This window comes from Pistacia vera, unplaced genomic scaffold, assembly GCF_008641045.1.
Source record: "Pistacia vera cultivar Batoury unplaced genomic scaffold, PisVer_v2 Contig1665, whole genome shotgun sequence".
Classification (NCBI taxonomy): domain Eukaryota; kingdom Viridiplantae; phylum Streptophyta; class Magnoliopsida; order Sapindales; family Anacardiaceae; genus Pistacia; species Pistacia vera.
The window spans coordinates 1-17,813 of record NW_022195753.1 but is presented as its reverse complement, the minus strand read 5'-3'; the positions used below and the strand labels follow the sequence as shown (position 1 = coordinate 17,813).

At 35.9% G+C, this 17,813-nt stretch overlaps 2 protein-coding genes and 1 pseudogene across 3 annotated transcripts; 2 read left to right on the top strand and 1 right to left on the bottom strand.

The window, feature by feature from the left end:
* Window positions 1-390: 390 nt before the first annotated feature.
* On the bottom strand, window positions 391-2,188 carry LOC116125500 (pentatricopeptide repeat-containing protein At5g64320, mitochondrial-like). The gene is made up of 2 exons (XM_031411212.1): window positions 1,971-2,188; window positions 391-1,934 (listed from the first exon to the last, which is right to left on the bottom strand). Exons 1-2 carry the CDS (start codon window positions 2,112-2,114, stop codon window positions 585-587), a joined length of 1,494 nt encoding a protein of 497 aa, XP_031267072.1. The 5' UTR covers window positions 2,115-2,188; the 3' UTR covers window positions 391-584.
* A 3,138-nt stretch (window positions 2,189-5,326) lies between these two features.
* On the top strand, window positions 5,327-7,091 carry LOC116125499 (hyphally regulated cell wall protein 3-like). Of its 2 annotated transcripts, XM_031411211.1 has the most exons (3): window positions 5,327-5,690; window positions 5,785-6,244; window positions 6,290-7,091. In XM_031411211.1, exons 1-3 carry the CDS (start codon window positions 5,571-5,573, stop codon window positions 6,586-6,588), a joined length of 879 nt encoding a protein of 292 aa, XP_031267071.1. In that variant the 5' UTR covers window positions 5,327-5,570; the 3' UTR covers window positions 6,589-7,091. The 2 variants fall into 2 exon arrangements, with proteins under 2 accessions (XP_031267071.1, XP_031267070.1); XM_031411210.1 differs by having other exon boundaries at window positions 5,785-7,090.
* A 696-nt stretch (window positions 7,092-7,787) lies between these two features.
* LOC116125498 lies at window positions 7,788-10,292 on the top strand (annotated as a pseudogene).
* Window positions 10,293-17,813: the final 7,521 nt, after the last annotated feature.

Here is a 17,813-nt window from a genome sequence, read left to right as displayed (position 1 = left end):
AGGTGGGTCCAAACCGGCAACTCTGGATACTGGAGCTGTCGTCAATGTTCCATTGTTTGTGAATATAGGTGATGAAATATTGGTGGACACAAGAACAGGGCAATACATGAGCCGTGCATAATTCTAAAGCTTTTGGAGATTTCTTTCATCACCAATATTTTTGTCCTTTGCTATCAGTTAGAAGGATTTTCTATGTTCATTGATGCTAGAGATGTACATCAGGCTTAGATAGCGAAAGAGTTACAAAGCTTAGTTTCCTGTTTTAAATATTTTAACTTGTTCCATGTGTATTTATTGGTAACTCTCGTTGGATATAGTGCTTTTGCACCAGACCAGAGAAATTGTATTGTTCTCAGAAATGAAATGAAATGAAATACTACTTCAGTTTGGGATAAAGTTAGCTCAGCTCGGCTGGAATAACTAATTAATTGCATATATTCAAAGTTTCTTTGGTGAAGTATATGCATAAATCCAAGCAATATCACAATGCTTCTGCAAAAGAATTCCCAGAATTAGACAACTAATTTATTGATTGATCGATCAGATAAATACAGTTCTTGAACTGAACAGCTTTCTTCAAATTCTTAGGGCACCCGATGAGGCAATACACCTTGCTTCAATGCAGCACCATAGACAATGCACGCTCCCGAAGATCTTTCCTGTTGGTTTAGCTTCTTAATCAGAATGTCATAGGATGTTCTACTTGGGATCTTGCCCTGTTCATTCATGAGAAGCACGACCAGTAATGCATCGTCTACCTTCCCCTCGTGGCAAAATGCTTGAATCACATTATTAAAGGTAATCGTCCGGGGAACATACCCCATTCTAACCATATGCTGCAGATGGATCAAAGCCTCATCAGTTTTCTTTCCCACACAAAGAGCTCTAATTACCATGCCATAGGTACCAGGGTCCATGATGAAATTCATTTTCTCAAACACTTGATAGGCATCTTCCAACAAGTCTTTTTCTTCCCATGATTTCATGCATAAACCTCTAAGCAAAGTGTTCATCATCCTCTCATCAACTTCAATCCCAAAATCAACCATTTGCTTAAAAGTAATCAGTGCTGCCCTTGTTTCTCCCCATCTCAATAGCCCATGTAACAAGGTGCTATAACTAATATAGTCAGGAACACAATTCCTCTCCTTCATAAGCTTCAACACACTAATACCCTCCATTGGCCTGCCCTCCTTACAATACCCATTAAAAAGAGTGTTAAAAGTGGCCACACTTGGTTTCAATCCCCTCTCCACAGCTTCATTAAGCAGCTCCATTGCCTCATTAGACCTACCCACTTTACAAAAACCATCCATAACAATTGTGTATGAATAAATATCAGGTTTTATCAAACCCTTCTTAATATTCACCAACATTTCATATGCTTCCTCCACCCTTCCCACATAACACAAACCCTTTATCAAACAATTATAAGTCTGAATACTAGGTTTGCACCCAACTCTACCCATTACTTCAAAAACCTCAAAAGCTTTCTGCAACCTGCCACTTGTGCATAATGAGTTTATAAAAATGGTGAAAGTTGCAACATTTGGACAAAACCCTTTCTCAACCATGTAGTTTAGAACCTGTCCTGCTTCAACCAGATTGTTTTTCTTGCAATGACACCTCAGCATGATGGAAAATGTCCAAGAATCTGGCGCCAACCCATAAGATGGTATTTCAGAGTAAAGTTTCAAAGCAATTTCTAGCTCATTTGCTGTCACTAAAGCCATAAGCAAATCATTAAAGTCGGATATGGTCCAGTTTCTACCGTCTCTTTTGATGCAACTAAAGATATCAGTTTTATCTTTGATTGCATCCATGAACTTCTGCGCTTGCAATCCATGAGGAATCTCTTTAAAGTCCAAGCTTTCTTGTTCTTCTTTGATTCTAAAGCCATTTTGCTTATCAAAGTTTGAGCATAAACTATAAAAACTGAGGGTACGTAATTGTTTCTGTACTGTAGATAATGACTCAGTTGCAAAGACAAGAAGCTTGACTGGCTGAAATTTGTTGTGGTTCTGGTTTCTTACAGAGGTGTTGGTGAAGACAAAGGAAGTGCCAAGCCAAGTAGATTGAAGAGATTGTGAAGTCGGAGAATATGGAAAAGGCATTATTCCGATCAGACTCAATTCTATACAAACCCTTCAACATTTGTCTCCGGAAATATGAGTGAGCTGAATTTGCTCATTTGTTTTGTTCTTAACATTAGTCAAGAGTAGAGGCTCTCTTATCCTCTGGCTATAGATGCTAAGCGCAGCGGTCCGTTTGCTATATCGTTAGACGACAAGACGTTCATTTCTTAATGCACTGTACGACCAATCGGTCATCCCTTAAAAAAGGTATTCTCAATTAATCATTTTAGCAAGTTAATTGTCCCCAAATTAAAAAAAAAAAAAAAAATTGCAATAATTACAATAATTAACTTCGTTGAAAATAAAAAAACCCCTCAAACTATAAGAGAGCCCCTAGGGGTGGTCGGAAGGGACGATACAGACTCTTGAATATATTAGTCAAGAGATATTCGGTTCAATTCTCTTTGACAGTTAATAGAGATGGTCACTAGAAGATTTATCCAATCGATAATGTCAAACTTTGAGAAAATTTCAGGGTCTAAAAAGATTAATCGAGATACACGTAAGCTGATTCGGACACCTCTCGTGATAAAAAATAAAAAAAAGCTAAATTCTTTTAATAAACCAAATAAAAAACCTTATTTATGAATCAAAATATACAAATATAGTTTGATCAATTACATTATTCCTAAAAACAAAATGTACGGAAATATAGTATGAGAATTATCTGAATGCCCAGATAATGATCTTCAAAAACTATTCAGAGGCGTAGAGATCTACTGAAGGCCTTCAAATACTTGGGATTTTTGGGGTCCGGCACTTCCTTTCTTCCTCCATTCTTGTTACTACATCCCTTCTTAATAACAAACGATTTCAGCATTTTCTTCAAAACCTTGCCGAAACCAGACACACCACGACGGCGCCCTTTTACTCCCACCTGTGTCTGCGCCTTTGGTGCGATGTCCGATGGAGGCAACGGTGCTGGCAATTTGGCCCCACCGACACTTGGCTCGGAGAAGCTCCGGCGAAGAATGGCTTTGTTAAGCTGCACTTCAAATGAAAGCCTCTCAAACTGATCCAACAACGCGCTTTGCTCATCTCCAAACCTCCTCAAAACAACTGCTATTTCGTCCATGCCGCTCTTGCTGCTTTTGTTTTTGTTTTCACTTGGTAAAGTGAAAGCCATTCTCATATACGCTTTGCTTCTTCTACAAGTGAAAGTGTGAGGTGAAAGATTAAGAATTCTTTTTATGATTATTCTCTGACTGTGTGCTTGGCTTAAAGAAGCGAGCTTGAGTTTGGGAGCTGGAAAGACCCTTCTGTTTCAGTATTGCAGTAGCAGTAACCCAGTTGTTTCAAACAATAAATAAGCAACAACAATCTCCATCAATTCACTGCATGGACTTTCTTTTTGCGGAATTTTCAAGGTTAAAGATGATTTATTTAAGCCAAACTTTAGATTTGGTTACCACTTTATGCTTTCTTGCTAGGGACATACTATGTTTTATTCCCTAACATTTGCTCTCCTTTTTTGAGAGCCTTATCTCATACAAAAGTTATACATTATGTGTTTTTTACTATTGCTTTCCATTTTGTCAAAAGATTTGGTAGCATTCATTGACCCCCACGCATAACAATAATTTTTTTCTTTTTAATCAAGGTGTTCGGGTCTGTTTATGCGCATCTTGACTAATCTTTAAGAGAGATTAGTGCAATAACTTACCGTCGAACACATTGACTAATCCTCGAGAGAGACTAGCACAATAACCCATCATCGAACACCGAAAGACTAGCACAATAACCTATCGCTAGACACTTTGACTAATTTTCGGGGGAGATTAGCGTCATAACCCACCATCAGACACCTTGACTAATCATCGAGAGAGACCAGCGCAACAACCTACAGTCATAGTCCCCAACTTAAATCGCGGATACTTAGATGAAAAATCGAACCTAAGACTGTGCACACATTCACACTATCCATGATTCGCCTTAATCATCTAGACTACCCACAAATATATCAACAAAATCTTCCTATCCTCAAAACTTATGGCTCTATTTGGTACATAGTTTGGGAAAACTAGAATAGTTTTCCCAATAAAGTTAAATAAAAAATTTGTCTTTGGTTCACGTATTCTCAAAATATTATTCTATATTATTTAATTTCTTTTAAACCCCATAAATTTGTAATTTAACTAAACAACCCAAAAAAAATTTAAAAATTGACAAAAACACCCCAGCAACCCACATTTACCAGATTCTAGCCACCATTGCTAGACGCTGACTAAAATCTAGTGTAATGGCGCACTACCTGCTGAATCTAGCTAGTAGTGCGCCGATCTTTGGCTGTAGGCAGTCGTCAACGACGGCCAAGATATGGTCGTTGTTGACCATCAACAACGGTTGTATCTTTGACCATCGTTGAAGATGAAATGCGGCCAAATCGGCCTTTTCCGGCCAGATCCACCGTGGATCTGGCCGAAAAATGCCATATCAGTGCACGACTGACAAAATCCAGTCAATCATACGCTAATATGGCAACTCCGACCACCCTCCAGCGGTGGTGGCCGACTGTCTGTATTTAATGGGTGGGTTATGGGTGTTTTTGTTAACTTTTAATATTTTATTATATGGTGTTTAGTAAATAAACAAACATAGGAAGTATTTTTGTTAATTTTTAAATTTTACAACGTAATAACCAACCAATTTAACTTTTTTCATAATATTATTTTAAAAACTATATAATAAACCAAACCGACCCTACATAAAATAACTATTTATCAAATTATCTTTTTACTGTTCATTTTATTAATCAAACCTTAGGGGTCAATTCATTAACTATTAAGGATAATAATTAAATACTTTCTAGAAATTAATGATAGGTGTTTTCCTTTTCAAAAAATACTAATAACATTTGATAGATATTTTAATTAATTTTTTACACTATTTATGCCTTGAATTACATTAAAAAATAAATATGTCTACACCATTCCCAAGACCATTAAAATTAAGAGGATGACTTATAAATTGTATTGAAAAGATTAAAGTAAGAATAAAAAAAAAAATTATTGAGATCCCTTTTCTATTTTATTTATACATATTAGGGCTTAAAATTTGTAGATGGGCCTGAAGCCCAGACCATGAATAGGCCCAATGCGACAGAATCGGGCCAATTTTTACACCCACAGGCCCATGAAATTTCCCCGCGTAAACCCTAGATTATCCATTTTCTGCCCTGGTTCAATTTCAACTGAAAATAGAACAGACTGAGCCCTAAAATTTGGTCTATTTTTTAATTATTATTTTACTTATTTGATCTATTCTATTTAGCTGCGTCAACTCAAAGCTCAGATGAATCTGAGTCTGTCCGACGGATTCTAATTTCGCTGGAAGATGAGTTTCTGTGATCTCTTCCTGGGATCGAGAATTGCTACAATTTCTAGAGATTTGATTTCCGCGGATCTAAATAGAAGAGTTTGTTGAAGTTGAATTGTAATGGATAAAAATATAATTCTAGCAGTGTTTTTATTGTTTTTCGTTGTTGCTGATGTTTCCAATGCTAAATTTCGCCACTTAGCTGCGGTCGATCCGAACAATAATTCAGCTACAACTCAGGTAAGAATTTTTGTTTTTTGTTTTTTGTCTTTTTGTTTTTGTTTTTGATAACAAAACGACGTAATTGAATTGCGTTTTTTATGTATTGTGTTAGGTTTCGGGTGCTAATAAACCGGTTGAAGCTGGGAATAAGAAGAAGCCAGAGGCAGTGGGCAGTTCATCACAGTTGGATTCAAAAGAGTTGAATAAAAGGGATTTGGTGAGTCCACCTCCCCCTAATGAAACAACTGATAATAGTAAAAGTTCTAATACTGCGGATTCAGTGAATCCAAATGTCCAAAACAAAACTAGTGATAACCCAAATGGTTCCAATAATACGGATAATTCTAAGAATTCTAATGTAAAGGATTCTTCAATGAGTCATCCTGATAAGGAAAAGAGTATGAACAATTCTAGTGATACGGCTGTGAGTACTCAAGTTAAAGGAACGGACAATGGGAAGAATGGGGGAATGGATCGTGAGAAGAATGGAGGAACAGATAACAGGAAGAAGGATGGAACAGATAGTAGTAAGGATGTAACAGATAACGGGAAGAAGGATGGAACAGATGGTGGTAAGGACGTAACAGACAGTGGGAAGAAGGATGAAACAGATAGTGGCAAGAAGGACGGAACAGATAGTGGCAAGAAGGGTGGAACAGATAGTGGCAAGAAGGACGGAACAGATAGTGGGAAGGAGGGAACCGATAGTGGGAAGGACGAAACAGATAGTGGGAAGAAGGACAAAACGAAAGAGAATAATAATGAGGATAAAAGGGATTCAGAGTCTGGGGTTGATGAAACTTGTTTGGGGTTACCTAACCGGTGCAGTGACATGTCTGGCCTGATCGCCTGTATTAAGAGTTTTGACACTGGTAATTCATATTGGTTTTTGGCCTTTTTGAAATTGTTTTATTAGTTCTTGCAACTTACTGGTCTTTTATTTCCTTCGGCTAAAATGTTTGCTGGTGATGGATCTATCGAATTGAAGTGCTTTAGAATGTGTGATTGTTTTCATTTAAGAGATTATGCAATTACTGGAACTGCTTTTATAGTATTTGATTTACAAGAATGAATATAATTTTTGAATTTATTGGAGGATTGGTATAGTTTAAAAATATCTGAGCAAAGTTAATTTATATCAGGTCTTAAACAATAATGGAATTTCTATGCTGGGTATTAATGATTGCTCTAGACTGTATTTACTTGGGTTATAGTGGTCAGTGCAATCTGTAAGATAAATGCTCTTTAGAACAAGGGGAAATAAGTATTAGGAAGAGATGAAGAGAAGAAGAATCTAATGCTCATTTGGAAATGAAATGGAAATTAAAACAAGGCACAAAGCAGCACCATTGCTTTCACAAATACAATGTGGAGGCTTATTGGGTTTGGGTTGCATGGTAGTAAATTTTTTAAGCATGGTGGAAACACTTTAAAATATTTCTTCTTCTTGACAAATCAAAATTTGTACTTTTTCCTTCTTTTTGTTGATTTCAAATTCCAGGTAGTTAATGCATTTCTCTTTAGTTTCCTGCACTATCTACAGTTGTTCTTGGGTATTTCATGACCTATCTGCTATAATCATTCAGAAACATTACGTTGCCAGAAAGCCTACTCTTGAAGTGCCCTTTACTGGTTTTGCTTTGTGTTTTTCCTTATTCCCATTTATAGACATAAAAACTGACATTTAATACACATCTAAACTTGTGTTTCCCTACTCCTTTTGAAATTGGGTTTCAGTTTTGCTTTTTAGCTAATGGTGTTTTGTTTGGTACACCAAAATAATTCTTCTGTCCATTAATCATTCAGTTAAGTGTTCCTTTTAATATGCAAAATGTGGAAAGCTCTCTGCATTTCTTAGCATAGCATTTCTTTCTTTTTTCTGAAACTGGCAAAAGGAGAATCAATAGAGATTATTATGCTTCAGAATCAGTATGATCAAGAATGTCATATTTTAAATATTGCATGGTCTGAATTATTAAGCTAGTTGCCATAGTTGGTTTGTTGGAGTATTACATATGTTTTTGAAATGAATTTGCTGTGAAAATCAAGTTTATTTGCTTCACTGTCTTGAATATTATCATTATACTTCAGTTTCTGTGATTCTTCCTGAATGCAATGATTCAGGTATGTTGATAAATTTATTGTTGTTGTAGCTTTAGCTTAAGGGATCAAAATGTTACTGGATAGCACAGTAAATCTTCTGCAATAAATGAATGGATAACTTAGATATTTGTTTTGAAATTAATATGCATGTTTTCTTCTTGTTGAATGATATATTTTAACCCAGACCTTGATAGATTATGTACTTGGATGCTGTAGAATGATGGAAAAGGACTCATCCAATCCATTTACTCAGGATTAAGGCTTTGTTGAACTACATTGAGTCATACATGATTCTCTTATCGTCTCTTCTTTTATGAATTTCAGGAGTTGCCATGTCCATCTGAGAATGTTACAACTGTGTTCATCATAGGCTTTGTTGCTAGAATTTGGCTTGTTTTCAACATTACTGGACTGTATGGTATTATATGATGTGCTTTTATCATTGGAAGTGGGTGACTCGGTGCTACATTAATGGGTTTTGAAAAATGCTTTTAGTAAATTTGAATAGTCTATTTAAAGTGAACATTTAGCTGAGACCTTCTGATTGCCTTACTAATTTTTTAGTATTACTTAAATGAAGGTGTTAGACAACTTCATTTAATGCTCTGTAATATCATGATCTATTGGCAGGGTTGTGGACAATATTGATCAATAGCATCCATTTATTTTTTTTTTACGTTTTTGGGACATACAAAACAACCCCCAAACCCCCCCTACCAACATTGAAGTAGACGGAGCTCCTTGGCGTGTTTTGGGTATTGTAACTTTTTTTTTTTTTTTTTTTTGCAGAACAAGTAAATTCTTAATTGTCTTGTTAAAATTGTGTTTGTCTTGTGATGTTCTTCATGTGAAACCTGGAAAAGGAGCAGCATTTGTGAGGACCAGATGGCCAATTACATTACGGGAAACACTGTTGGAAAACTTTTCGAGCTGGAAGTTCGGTAATTTCTTTTAGCTGCAGATTCTAGTTCAATTGGGTTCAGTGGCTAAAATTTTGACTAAACAAAATATCTGTGGCATTGCTTGTGCTTTTATAAGTTAACATAGAACAGCGCTGGAAAGAATAAGTGTATTAATTTTTTTTATTCTAAGCTTCAAGTTTTAGTAGACTTGAAATCACAACTGCACTTGTAAGATGGATGATCGAACTTACATAACCAGGAACTAGAAACTGGGTCATTATCGTTTTCTTTTGTTGGTTTAAGACTGGTAAAACATTGTGGTGCATTGCTCCAGTATAATGTATAGAAATTTTATCTGGTGTTGTCGAATGTTTCGGCATAGTCATAGATAACAGATTTGATGATTACTGGAGGCTGCTCAGTGCTCACTATTTTACATTGCATCTAACTGGCACAAGGGCACCCAATTTTTTATCTCTATAATAAATAAGGGAGAGATGTTGTGTATGAAGATTTGAAATGACAAATGAGAATCCATTAGTGTTGTCATCTTTTGATGTGGCAGTGCTCTTTTAACCATTTTATTGTGTATTGAAATTGTTGAATCTTTATGTGCCTTTGTGTGTGTGATTTTTCCCAGATTGAAGAGGCAGATGTATTCAAGGAAACCAAGCAATTCACTACAAAGATGTGTCCAGTTTGTCTTTATGGACCTGGTATTGTTTATATTCATTCTATAATTTGCTGTAACATCCATCTTTTCTTGCTCAGGAAAAACAATACTTGCCACTTTTTTCTGCATTATTGTGTTTGATGAACTGAGCTATCCTTTCAGGACAGTTGGAATCAATTTCATCTTAAAGGAATATAGCTGACGCAATAACGCGATTCAATTTTTTTAAAGTCACAAGCAATACATTTTGTTTTTACTATGTTTATACTTTTTTATTCCTAATTTGGAATGCCATGTTTTCACAGAACACGTTTGAAGAAACTCGTCTTAACGAGAAAGATGTCGGGGATAAGACAAAGTGGCTGAAAGAAGGAATGGATTGCAATTTGCTATTTTGGAATGGAAAGTAATCTTTTTGTTCTGTTTTTAATTTTTGCATTGAGTTGTCAATACTTACATCCTTTATATTTCAGATGCATATGCTTACGTTCACATGGGTAGTGACATTGTTCAGTCCATGGTAATTGGGCACTGCCATTGTCGATTCTGTTTAACTGACTGCTTATTGATATGCTTGCAGGTTATTGATTTGAACCCAATCACGGTTAAGCTGACTGTGGCTGATGTTGATCCTGGCCTTAAAGGTGATACAGCTCAAGGTAATATGTTTTTTCTTCTCTGGAAAAATTGGAAGCCCTGATTGATTATCTTACTGGTGTAAATGACGTTTACATTGATTCACGACCGCTGGAGCCATGAACATAGATAGTGTGGCCGCTGGATGCTGCATTGCGCTAAATGGATCATATTAAAATATAGAGTCCGCTGATGGAAATCATTTAAGAGCTCATGAAGTTGGGTGCTAAATGCAGGCATTTGATTGGTTTCAGCAGGCTGCATAAACGATGAACACCAAATAATAGTTAATTTGGCTGTTGAAGAAATAAAGTCGCTTCACTGCATTTTCTTTCATCATGAAAGATTGGGAAAAGTTATTGCCTATTGTTTGTTCGTGATATATTACCAAAGGAATATGGATTCCTGTCTGCAATTTCTTTGAAAAAATGATTTTTTGAATGGTTTGCTTATTGAAATTTCAAATTCTATGGCAGGTGGGTCCAAACCGCAACTCTGATACTGGACTGTCGTCATGTTCCATTTTTTTTGTGAATATAGGTGTGAAATATTGGTGGACACAAGACAGGGCAATACATGAGCCGTGCATAATTCTAAAGCTTTTGGAGATTCTTTCATCACCAATATTTTTGTCCTTTGCTATCAGTTAGAAGGATTTTCTATGTTCATTGATGCTAGAGATGTACTCAGGCTTAGATAGCGAAAGAGTACAAAGCTTTTTCCTGTTTTAAATATTTAACTTGTCCATGTGTATTTATTGGAACTCTCGTTGGATATAGTGCTTTTGTACCAGACCAGAGAAATTGTATTGTTCTCAGAAATGAAATGAAATGAAATAACTCAGTTTGGGAAAAGTTGCTCAGCTCGGCTGGAATAACTAATTAATTGCATTATTCAAAGTTTCTTGGGTGAAGTATATGCTAAATCCAAGTCAATATCACAATGCTTCTGCAAAAGAATTCCCAGAATTAGGCAACTAATTTATTGATTGATCAATCAGATAAATACAGTTCTTGAACTGAACAGCTTTCTTCGAATTCTTAGGGCACCCGATGAGGCAATACACCTTGCTTCAATGCAGCAGCACCATAGACAATGCAGGCTCCTGAAATCTTCCTGTTGGTTTAACTTCTTAATCAGAATTTCATAGGATGTTCTACTTGGGATCTTGCCTTGTTCATTCATGAGAAGCACGACCAGTAATGCATCGTCTACCTTCCCCTCGGGCAAAATGCTTGAATCACATTATTAAGTATCGTCCGGGGAACATACCCCATTCTAACCATATGCTGCAGATGGATCAACCTCATCAGTTTTCTTCCCACCCCAAAGAGCTCTAATTACCATGCCATAGGTACCAGGTCCATGATGAAATTCATTTTCTCAAACACTTGATAGGCATCTTCCAACAAGTCTTTTTTTCTTCCCATGATTTCATGCATAACCTCTAAGCAAAGTGTTCATCATCCTCTCATCACTTCAATCCAAATCAACCATTCCTTAAATACTTAGTGCTGCCCTTGTTTCTCCCCATCTCAATAGCCATGTACAAGGTGCTATAACTAATAGTCAGGAACACAATTCCTCTCCTTCATAAGCTCAACACACTAATACCCTCCATTGCCTGCCCTCCTTACAATACCCATTAAAGAGTGTTAAAAGTGGCCACACTTGGTTTCAATCCCCTCTCCACAGCTTCATTAAGCAGCTCCATTGCCTCATTAGACCTACCCACTTTACAAAACCATCCATAACAATTGTGTATGAATAAATATCAGGTTTTATCAAACCCTTCTTAATATTCACCAACATTTCATAGCTTCCCTCCACCCTTCCCACATAACACAACCCTTTATCACAATTATAAGTCTGAATACTAGGTTTGCACCAACTCTACCCATTACTTCAAACCTCAAAAGCTTTCTGCAACCTGCCACTTGTGCATAATGAGTTTTAAAATGGTGAAAGTTGCAATTTGGACAAAACCCTTTCTCAACCATGTAGTTTAGAACCTGTCCTCTTAACCAAATTGTTTTTCTTGCAATGACACCTCAGCATGAGGGAAAATTTCCAAGAATCTGGCGCCAACCCTAGAGATGGTATTTCAAGAAAGTTTCAAAGCAATTTCTAGCTCATTTGCTGTACTAAAGCCTAAGCAAATCATAAAGTCGATATGGTCCAGTTTCTACCGTCTCTTTGATGCAACTAAATATATCAGTTTTATCTTTGATTGCATCCATGAACTTCTGCGCTTGCAATCCATGAGAATCTCTTCAAAGTCCAAGCTTTCTTGTTCTCTTTGATGCTAAAGCCATTTTGCTTATCAAAGTTTGAGCATAAACAATAAAACTGAGGGTACGTAATTGTTTCTGTACTGTAGATAATGCTCAGTTGCAAAGACAAGCTTGACTGGCTGAAATTTGTTGTGGTTCTGGTTTCTTACGAGGTGTTGGTGAAGACAAAGGAAGTGCCAAGCCAGTAGATTGAAGAGATTGTGAAGTCGGAGAATATGAAAGGCATTATTCGATCAGACCTCTTCTATCAAACCCTTCAACTTGTCTCCGGAAATATGAGTGAGCTGAATTTGCTCATTTGTTTTGTTCTTAACATTAGTCAAGAGTAGAGGCTCTCTATCCTCTGGCTATAGATGCTAAGCGCAGCGGTCCGTTTGTCTATTCGTTAACGACAAGACGTTCATTTCTTAATGCACTGTACGACCAATCGGTCATCCCTTAAAAGGTATTCTCAATTAATCATTTTAAGCAAGTATTGTCCCCAAATTAAAAAAAAAAAAAAAAATTGCAATAATTACAATAATTAACTTCGTTGAAATAAAAAAACCCCTCAAACTATAAAGAGCCCAGGGTGGTCGAAGGGACGATACAGACTCTTGAATATATTAGTCAAGAGATATCGGTTCAATCTCTTGCAGTTAATAGAGATGGTACTAGAAGATTACCAATCGAATGTCAAAAACTTTGAGAAAATTTCAGGGTCTAAAAGATTAATCGGATACACGTAAGCTGATTCGGACACCTCTCGTGATAAAAATAAAAAAAAAAGCTAAATTCTTTTAATAAACCAAATAAAAACTATTTATGAATCAAAATATACAATATAGTTTGATCAATTACATTATTCCTAAACAAAATGTACGGAAATATAGTATGAGAATTATCTAATGCCCAGTAATGATCTTCAAAACTATTCAGAGCGTAGAGATCTACTAAGGCCTTCAAATACTTGGGATTTTGGGGTCCGGCACTTCCTTTCTTCCTCCATTCTTGTTACTACATCCCTTCTTAATAACAAACGATTTCAGCATTTTCTTCAAAACCTTGCCGAAACCAACACACCACCCGGCGGCCCTTTTTCTCCCACCTGTGTTTGCGCCTTTGTGCGACGTCCGATGGAGGCAACGGTGCTGGCAATTTGCCCCACCGACACTTGGCTCGGAGAAGCTCCGGCGAAGAATGGCTTTGTTAAGCTGCACTTCAAATGAAAGCCTCTCAAACTGATCCAACAACGCGCTTTGCTCATCTCCAAACCTCCTCAAAACAACTGCTATTTCGTCCATGCCGCTCTGTTGCTGCTGCTTTGTCTTTGTTTCACTTGTAAAGTGAAAGCCATTCTCATATACGCTTGTGCTTCTTCTACAAGGAAGTTGAGGTGGAAGATTAAGAATTCTTTTATGATTATTCTCTGACTGTGGCTTGGCTTAAAGAAGCGAGCTTGAGTTTGGGAGCTGGAAAGACCCTTCGGTTCAGTATTGCAGTAGCAGTAACCCAGTTGTTTTCAAACAATAAATAAGCAAAAAAATCTCCATTAATTCACTGCATGGACTTTCTTTTTGCGGAATTTCAAGGTTAAAGATGATTTATTTAAGCCAAACTTTAGATTTGGTTACCACTTTATGCTTTCTTGCTAGGGACATACTATGTTTTATTCCCTAACATTTGCTCTCCTTTTTTGAGAGCCTTATCTCATACAAAAGTTATACATTATGTGTTTTTTACTATTGCTTTCCATTTTGTCAAAAGATTTGGTAGCATTCATTGACCCCCACGCATAACAATAATTTTTTTCTTTTTAATCAAGGTGTTGGGTCTGTTTATGCGCATCTTGACTAATCTTTAAGAGAGATTAGTGCAATAACTTACCGTCGAACACATTGACTATCCTCGAGAGAGACTAGCACAATACCATCTACGACACCGAAAGACTAGCACAATAACCCTATCGCTAGACACTTTGACTAATTTTCGGGGGAATTAGCCGTCTAACCCACCATCAGACCCTTGACTAATCATCGAGAGAGACCAGCGCAACAACCTACGTCAAGTCCCCCACTTAAAACGCGATACTAGATGAAAAATCGAACCTAAGACTGTGCACACATTCACCTATCCATGATCGCCTTCAATCATCTAGATACCCACAAATATATCACAAAATCTTCCATCCTCAAAATTTGGCTCTATTTGGTACATAGTTTGGGAAACTAGAATAGTTTTCCCAATAAGTTAAATAAAAAATTTGTCTTTGGGTCACGTATCTCAAATATTATTCATATTATTTAATTTCTTTTAAACCCCATAAATTGTAATTTAACTAAACAACCCAAAAAAAATTTAAAAATTGACAAAAACACCCCACCAGCAACCCACCTTTACCAGATTCTAGCCACCATTGCTAGACGCGACTTAAATATAGTGTAATGGCGCACTACCTGCTGAATCTAGCTAGTAGTGCGCCGATCTTGGTTGTAGGCAGTCGTCAACGACGCCAAGATATGTCGTTGGGTGACCATCAACAACGGTTGTATCTTTACCATCGTTGAAGATGAAATGCGGCCAATCGGCCTTTTCCGGCCAGATCCACCGTGGATCTGGCCGAAAAATGCCATATCAGTGCACGACTGACAAATCCAGTCAATCATACGCTAATATGGCAACTCCGACCACCCCCAGCGGTGTGGCCGACTGTCCTGTATTTAATGGTGGTTATGGGTGTTTTTGTTAACTTTTAATATTTTATTATATGGTGTTTAGTAAATAACAAACTAGGAAGTATTTTTTTGAATTTTTAAATTTTACAACGTAATAACCAACCAATTTAACTTTTTTCATAATATTATTTTAAAACTATATAATAAACCAAACCGCACCCTACATAAAATACTATTATCAAATTATCTTTTACTGTTCATTTTATTAATCAACCTTAGGGTCAATTCATTAACTATTAAGGATATATAATTATTTTTTCTAGAATTAATGATAGGTGTTTTCCTTTTCAAAAATACTAATAACATTTGATAGATTTTAATTTTTTTTACACTAATTTAGCCTTGAATTACATTAAAAATAAATATGTCTACACCATTCCCAAGACCATTAAAATTAAGAGGATGACTTATAAATTGTATTGAAAAGATTAAAGTAAGAATAAAAAAATAATTATTGAGATCCCTTTTCTATTTTATTTATACTATTAGGGCTTAAAATTTGTAGATGGGCCTGAAAGCCCGACATGAATAGGCCCAATGCTAGACAAATCGGGCCATTTTTACACCCACAGGCCCATGCGATTTACCCGCGTAAACCCTAGATTATCCATTTTCTGCCCTGGTTCAATTCAACTGAACATAGAACAGACTGGCCCTAAATGGTCTTTTTTTTTAATTATTATTTATACTTATTTGATCTATTCTCTTTAGCTGCGTCAACCAAAGCTCAGATGAATCTGAGTCTGTCCGACGGATTCTAATTTTCGCTGGAAGATGAGTTTCGTGATCTCTTCCGGGATCGAGAATTGCTAAAATTTCTAGAGTTTGATTTCCGCGGATCTAAATAGAGAGTTGTTGAAGTTGAATTGGAATGGATAAAAATTTCTTTGGCAGTGTTTTATTTTGTTTTCATTGTTTCTGATGTTTCCAATGCTAAATTTCGCCACTTAGCTGCGGTCGATCCGAACGATAATTCAGCTACAAACTCGGTAGAATTTTTGTTTTTTGTTTTTTGTCTTTTTGTTTTTTTGTTTTGATCACAAACGACGTAATTGAATTGCGTTTTATGTATTGTGTTAGGTTTCGGGTGCTAATAAACCGGTTGAGCTGGGAAATAAGAAGACCAGAGGCAGTGGCAGTCATCACAGTTGGATTCAAAAAGTTGAATAAAGGGATTTGGTGGTCACCTCCCCCTAAGAAACAACTGTAATAGTAAAAGTTCTAATCACTGCGGATTCAGTAATCCGACTGTCCAAAACAACCTATTGATACCAAATGGTTCTTTAAATACAATTTTTTATTTTTAAAAATAAAAAATATATTATAAAACGTGTTTAGTAGAATCGAGTCAAAATGTTCTTGAAAGAAATCTTTAATTCAATCCTAAAAATTTAATCTGAAATCAGAAAAATATTAAAAATTGTTTTTATAATTTTCTACAATTTAAAATGTGAAGTAGTTTTTTAATATTATATCAAACACATTTTTAAATGTTGAAAAGATGTTTTTTTCCCCTCAAACCCTTAAGATTTAATTAATTATTAAAATTTCTTCAGAAATAACATAAATTTCTATCTAGTTTGTGAATCGATAGTGTAGGTTAGAATTCATGATATAATAGGTCAAAAAATATTTTTCTAATATCACTATATTATTTATTTTAACAAAAAAAATTCATCGATAAAAAGATTTATGTTGTTACTATAATCATAAAAAGATTTTTGTTATTTAGTTACTTTTTAAAAAATATATAATTTAAACAAAAAGCAACACTATACTTACAATCTTTTCATACAAACTGACAGATGACAAGCTACCACCTCAATATTGTATGAAAAAGTTGCATACATAGTTTTATTGTTAAACAAAATCTCTTACGAATAATTAAAAGAGTGAACGACTTTTTCCCACCCAAGGTTTGCCTTAATGACTTTTCCACCCAAAAAATTTTAAAAATACAATTTTTCCACCCAAAGTTAATATTCCGTTACTACTCAAAGCCGATTTCAGTCGATTCTAACAGCAAAAATTCTCTCCGTCAGCCACCATTTGATCCTCCGGTCTCCTTTATACAAAAATCCTCTCACTTCGATACCTAATTTCTTGATAATTGTCAGTCGCTGCGAAGCTAAGATTTCCTATTCTTAATTGATTTTCAATTGATTCTGACAGCGAGTAATCAATTGGTCACCACCATTAGATTCATCGGTTTTTATTCAATTAAAACTCTCTTACTCTAGCTCCTGGTAACTTGTCGAATAGTAATTGAGAAAGTGAAGAGTATTTTGAATTTTAACAGAATATAAACATTGGATGAGAAAATAGTATTTTGAAACATTTTTAATGGAAAAATGTCATTAAGGCAACCCTTGGGTGGGAAAAAGTCGTCTGGTCGTAATTAAAAAATAAAACAAAGCTTTGTTAACTGTTGAAGTGAAGATGAATAAGCAGGGCCTCATCAACGACACAGTCCTTATCTCAGTGAGCCAGTCACGGCCCTGCCCTCTAATTTCTGACTTCTGAGAACCCAACCATTTTCATTTTCATTTCTTTACAAAATATTATCTTTACTCACCATGGCGGGAACCGCCACGGCCACCTTCAATATCTCATCAACTCCTTCTCTCCTCCGCCGTTCATCATTAATTTCCCTTTCCTCTAAACCCTCCATTCTGTCTCTGCGCCCTCTTCCCAAATATCCCAGTTAATAATCCCTCTCTCAATTGTTCATATGCATTTACATTTTAATTTTTTAGAAAAATAATTTATGTTGGTATTGCAGGGATTTACGCCTTGTCTAGTAACGATATCAAAGTGGG